Here is a 6,142-nt window from a genome sequence, read left to right on the forward strand (position 1 = left end):
GAAAACAAACCTGTGAACAAATAGGAAGTTACCGGAAGTGGTAGGAACTTGGAGAAGTCAAGCAGGTGGACACACAGGGATGGGAAAGAGTATTAGCTGAGAGATCAGGAGACTGGAGCTGGGACCTGCGGAAGGAGGACATGGCCCTGGGAGGAACCGGGAGAAGGGTGTTCTAGGCAGAGGGCACAGCATGTGCAAAGGCCCTGCGGTGGGACAATCCGGAAATGTTCAAGTTGCAGCGAAAAGGCCGTGGCTAGAGGTAGGTGAGTAAGGACGATACGGAGTAAGGAGGGACGTGAAGTCACAGGGGCTGGCCACATGGGGACTCGCGGGCTGGGGTGAGGAGAGAGGGTGTTGTTTTGAGAGCGATGGTACCTTTGAGCAATGGAAGGACATGATTGTTTTTTAAGTTTTAAGAAGCCCTATGGCTGCCATAGGGACTGCTGGGAAGGGGGGTGATGGTACCATCCAGGCAAGGGAAGGCAGGCCCGGATGACACAGGGGCTGCAGGGACTTCTAACATGTAAGTCAGACCTCATCCTGCCCCTGCTCACACACCTGTGGCTCCCCATTGCCCCCGGGAGAGAGTCCTGCTCCCCTGCTGCCCCGGATTGAGCAGGATACAGCCCCCCGGAACCTTAGAATATGGCCTTTTTTGGAAATAGGGTCTTTGCAGATATAATTAAGGTAAGGATCCTGGATTAGGAATGGGGTGGGCTTCAAATCCAATGAAGGTGTTTTTGTAAGAGAAATGAACACAGACATGGAAAAGAAGGCCATGTGAAGACAGAGACAGAGGGGCTCCCGGGGGGCTCAGTCAGTTAACCGTCCGACTCTTGATCTCAGCTCAGGTCGTGATCTCATGAGTTCAAGCCCCACATCGGGCTCTGGGCTGGCAGTGCAGAGCCTGCTTGGGATTCTCTCTCTCTTTCTCTCTGCCCCTCCCCTTCTCTCTCTCTCTCTCCCTCTCTCAAATAAAAATAAACATCGTTTTTTAAAAAGACAGGGGCGCCTGGGTGACTCCATTAAGTGTCCCACTTCGGCTCAGGTCATGGTCTCAAGGTTCATGGGTTCCAGCCTCGCACCGGGCTCTGTACTGATGGCTCAGAGCCCGGAGCCTGCTTCGGATTCTGTGTCTCCTTTTCTCTCTCTGCCCCTCCTCCGCTCGTTCTCTCCCTCTCTCTCAAAACTAAGTAAACATTAAAAAATGAAAAAGAGAGAGAGACAGAGCTTGGAGTCATGCATCTAGAAGCCAGGGAAGGTCAGGGATTGCCAGTAGCCACCAAAAACCAGGAGAGAGACATGAACCGGGTTCTTCCTCAGAGCCTTTCGAACAGAAACCACCCGGCCACACCTTGACTTCTGTCTCTGGCTCCTAGAACTATGAAGGAAGAAATTTCTACTATTTTAAGACTCCCAGTTTCTGCTAATTTGTTATGGCAGATGTAGGGAAGTAAAGACACATGCGACAACTGGATCGCATGTCCCCGTGGGTCCCCGGCTGCCGGGGTAGGACCCACCCACGCAAGGGCTGATCCAGGCTTGTCCCTTTTTTCCTTGAGAAAAATGCAAAAGGCTGCTTCGGATTCTGCAGGAGCTTCATTTATTTACTATTAGGGAGACATCAACGAGGGTCAGGGTCGGTGTCACGGATATGGGGCAGGCGGCGCCTGGGGCTCCTCAGAGGTGAGAACATTTGGCCCTCAGAGTCTGGCATCCCCGAAACCAAGGACCCTCCAGGCCAGGGTTGAGGTGCGATTTTTTTTTTTTTTTTTTTTTTGCAGTTGGCCCCACAGAGGAAGGTGGCCCAGGGGAGGCGGTGAGTGCTGGGAGGTGATCCGCCCCGTCCTCCCAGATGGGGCTTCATGGTGCTCCAGGAGCCCGCCAGACCCGACCCCTGGGGGGGGGGGGGGTCTCTGGATCCTCTGAGGCCACACCCAGGCGGGTTCAGTGAGGACACAGAGTCAACAGGTGCTGCCGGGTGCAGCCACTGAGGCAGCAGAAATGTGCAGGGTTGGCGGCGGCTGCCCGGCGGGGGCGGTGACGGCGAGAGGCCTGGGGCAGGGGCTGTGGCTCGAGAACCGGCGTGGGGTCCCCGTCGGCCGCCAGCCCGTGGAGATGTCGTCCTTCCAGCCACTGCAGCAGCTCACCTGGGGACGGAGCAGAAATGGACAGGGGACCCTAGAGGACCCCTCCCCAGTACGTGCAGACAGCTGCACGCTCACCTTGTGCTGTGACCCACCAGACACCCAGGATGTGCACAAATAGGGAGCGACTGTTAAGTGCCTGCTGTATACCGAGCACGGACATAATCCCCCATCCAGGTGTGCGCGCTCTCGAGCCGCGCTCACGGGTCCCCGGTTGTGCACGTTTCCACGAGCCACCTACCACACAGACGCGCAGACGCTTCACAAAGCCGGAGACAGCAGAGGTGACATGTGACGTATACGTGTGCACCTGTGTGCAGGCACACACCCTCGTACCCCTCCCCAGTCTCCCCCTACGGGTGCCCGCCCGCATCTGGGTCGCAAAGACGCACACATCAGGACACACACGTGTGACGCACGTGGGCACCCAAATCTGTTTTCCACCCTCCGCACCAGGGCCCGCAGGAGGATGAGAAGGGCGAGCGCTGGCCTCAGTGCGCAATTCAAGCGGGAGCCCAAACGCTCAACAATGAAGATTAATCCTCTTTTAATGCACTGTTTTTTAAAAACCTCAAGTAACGCCCCAAATCGCGAAGATCAAAACGCTGCGATTGTAAATAAGGCAGGCTCTGACCCGTGCGCTTGTAAGACTCCGCCTCGCTCGCCTCGCACTGATTCCTGCCCGGCAGGGGATGCATCCTTCGCGAATTTGCACACACCGGCGGCGCCGTGGGCAAGTGGACCCCCGGGACGCGCGTTGCAAACCACCCGCCTGCCCCCCGCCCCGACGCCAGCGCCCGCGTGCACCTGCCCCAGCTAGAAACCCCGGAGCGCAATCGTCGCGCGGCTGCACTCACGGTCTCCGCCAGCCGCTCGCCGCCCGTCTTCGGAGGACCAGCGCGGGCCCCCGCACACCCGCACCAGCGCGCGCACCAAGTGGTGGCCGCACAGTTTCTCTGGGGCTTCCGGAGCCGGCGCGGGGCCCAGCGCGAGCGCCAGACCGGTGCCCAGCAGCACCAGTGCCCAGGTGAGTGGGCGGCGGGGGTCCATGGCGGCAGGAGTCCGGCCCCATCGGGGATCCCTTCTTATAGGCGGCCAGCCAGCCCCAGCTGGGGGACCTTGGTTGGGGGACAGAACGTTCCGCGGCATGGCTCAGGGAGAAGGTCAAGGGTGGGGTGAGTGCAAGTGTAGTGTAAGCCCCAGCAGTTGTGTCCCTCCTCCACTCCCCCCCCCCACCCCAGTAATCTCTGTGCCCCAAGTGGGGCTCGAACTCAAGACCCAGAGATCAAGAGTCACGTGCTCCACCGCCTGAGCCAGGCTTTGGTATAGTACCTGACTTAAACTTTCGATGGCCCATCTTCAAAGGTGGCTATCTGGGGACGCCTGGGTGGCTCAGTCGGTTAAGTGACTTCAGCTCAGGTTATGATCTCACTATTGGTGGGTTCGAGCCCTGCGTGAGGCTCTGTGCTGACGGCTCAGAGCCTGGAGCCTGCTTTGAATTCTGTGTCTCCCTGTCTCTCTCTCTGCCCCTCCCCAGCTTGTGCACGTGCTCACTCTCTCCCTCTCTCTCTCAAAAATAAACTTAAAAAAAAAAAAAAATGATGGCTATCTGGAATAAACCGATTTGCCAGCCACACGACTAGAGAAAGAACCAGGCTGCCTTCCCCCACCCCGTTTCTTCCCCTCCTGGGGCTTTAAATTCCCACTCGTATGTTTTGTTTTGTTTTTTAATTTCTTTTTTAAACGTTTATTTATTTTTGAGAGACAGAGAGCGCAAGCCAGGGAGGGGCAGCGAGAGAGGGAGACACAGACTCCGAAGCAGGCTCCGGGCTCTGAGCTGTTAGCACAGAGCCCGATGCGGGGCTCGAACTCACAGACTGCAAGATCACGACCTGGGCCGAAATCAAGAGTCACTTAACCGACTGACCCACCCAGGCGCCACCCCACCCCCGCCCCCGCGCCCCCCACTACTCCTATGTTTTAAGTTTACCAAGAAACAATGAGCCCTGGAAACCCTGGGCTCCCATCCTGGACCCAATAAGAGCAGAGGCCCGGCCAGTGAACAAGCAGCTCTGTCTCAGTCCCCACCTCGCCCCTCTCACTATGTGGCCCTGGGGGCGCTGGGTGATCTCCAGGTCTGATAAGTGAGAAACCTTTATTTTTTTTCAGTTTCCCCGATGGGTGTCCAGCGGAAGGGCGTCTTGTAAGCAGAACCACAAAGGCCAGTCCAACCACGACACTAGTCATCGATCAGCTGAGCCCTAACTAGTGCAAAACACCCCCTCATTTCCTATGTGTGAGCCCCACTCCCCTTCGTGATGGTGTCTGGAGGCGGGGGGCGCTTCGGGAGAGCGTTAGGTCGCGGAGGCCAGGGGGGTGGGGTCCCATCCCGGGGTTGGTGCTGCCGAAGGAGGGGCCGTGAGAGGATGTGCCCCCACGCCCCCTCCCTGTCCACGTGGGGACACAGCCAGAAGGCAGCCATCTGGAAGCCAGAGGGCCCGCCCTCGGCAGACCCCTGGCACCCTGATGCACCCTGGTCTCCACCGTCCAGCCTCCGGAGCTGCGGGAAGGAAGCGTCTGTCGGGGAAGCCGCCTGGTATTGTGCCACAGCAGCCTGGACGCGCTGAGCTGGGGCCCAAGACGGCCGGAGGAAGGAGTCTGTACCAGGACACGTACACGGCCACGCACAGGGACTCAGGCCACCATGTGGGGGGAAGCAAGCCCTGTGCTCCGAACATTAAACTCCCATTCTCTGTCTTAAATCCTCCCAGAAAGAGTGAGCCGGGGAAACCTTAGGTCCCCACCCTGGACCCCAATGATAGCAGAGCCCCAAGCCTGAGTTTGCACTGTTCCTACAGGTGACCTCCCTGTGTGGCCTGAGGCCGTGTACCATGGGTGTTGCCGAAGGGCATCTCGCAATCCTAGGAAGAACCATAAGATTGGTCATAACTCCACACTGGTTACCGATCAGCTGAGATCTGCATGAGACAGTGAGGGGCCCTCCCCCTGGGCCAGGGCCGTGGGCGTAGCTCCCCCAGGAGGACCAATGGGGGGGGCAGTCTTTTTAAACACGACCATCATCACCACCATTTTATTTATTTAAAAAAAAATTATTTTTAACGTTTATTTATTTTTGAGACAGAGAGAGACAGAGTATGAACAGGGGAGGGGCAGAGAGAGAGGGAGACACAGAATCTGAAACAGGCTCCAGGCTCTGAGCTGTCAGCAGAGAGCCCGACGCGGGGCTTGAACTCACGGACCGTGAGATCATGACCTGAGCCGAAGTCGGACGCTTAACCGGCCAAGCCACCCAGGCGCCCCTTATTTATTTAAAAAAAAAAAATGTTTTTTAATGTTTATTTTTGAGAGAGAGAGACAGAGCGTGAGTGGGGCAGGGGCAGAGAGAGACAGAGACACAGAATCTGAAGCAGGCTCCAGGCTCCGAGCTGTCAGTACAGAGCCTGACATGGGACTCGAACCCACAAACTGCGAGATCATGACCTGAGCCGAAGTCGGACGCTTAACTAGCTGAGCCACCCAGGCGCCCCCTTATTACTGTATAAATAAGGACACCGAGGCTCAGAGAGGGGACCGCCACACTCGCCCATGGTTACAGGAGGCTGGGCCTGGGGCTGGGGCTGTTGGCCGGCTCTGTCTCTCCCTTTGGGCTGGGCAGGGACTGGTGGGCCCAGAATGAAGCTGGCTGTGTTTGCTCGGCATCTGCCTGGTGGCAGCCTGGTGCCCAGGAGGACTTAGGACCTCGTTTTACCAAGGAAGGCAAAGAAGCAAAGACAAAAGAGGGCCCGGGCTGAGAACCGTATCTTGCTTGAGCCCAAAGCAGCCCCCTTCCACCTTGCACCCAAGCAGATGGCTTTCCCGGGGCTAAGACAGCAGGTGAGACAGAGAGAGAGAGACAGAAGAGAGACACTGTGTCTCTCCTGCCCTTTCTGAGTCTGTCTCTCCCTCTCTACTTCTCTCTGTGCCTCTTCATATCT

At 57.5% G+C, this 6,142-nt stretch overlaps 1 protein-coding gene and 1 long non-coding RNA gene across 2 annotated transcripts; one reads left to right on the plus strand and one right to left on the minus strand.

Annotated features, from left to right (window-relative positions):
* Positions 1 to 1,580: 1,580 nt before the first annotated feature.
* Positions 1,581 to 3,230, minus strand: INSL3 (insulin like 3). Its single transcript, XM_042928873.1, has 2 exons — positions 3,005 to 3,230; positions 1,581 to 2,150 (listed from the first exon to the last, which is right to left on the minus strand). Exons 1-2 carry the CDS (start codon positions 3,195 to 3,197, stop codon positions 1,948 to 1,950), a joined length of 396 nt encoding a protein of 131 aa, XP_042784807.1. The 5' UTR covers positions 3,198 to 3,230; the 3' UTR covers positions 1,581 to 1,947.
* Positions 3,231 to 3,238: 8 nt separating this feature from the next.
* On the plus strand, positions 3,239 to 5,228 carry LOC122214158. The gene is made up of 3 exons (XR_006199763.1): positions 3,239 to 3,322; positions 4,317 to 4,443; positions 4,699 to 5,228. It is a non-coding gene; the product is annotated as an uncharacterized LOC122214158 (long non-coding RNA).
* Positions 5,229 to 6,142: the final 914 nt, after the last annotated feature.

Source organism: Panthera leo, chromosome A2 (assembly GCF_018350215.1).
Source record: "Panthera leo isolate Ple1 chromosome A2, P.leo_Ple1_pat1.1, whole genome shotgun sequence".
In the NCBI taxonomy this organism is placed as follows: Eukaryota; Metazoa; Chordata; class Mammalia; order Carnivora; family Felidae; genus Panthera; species Panthera leo.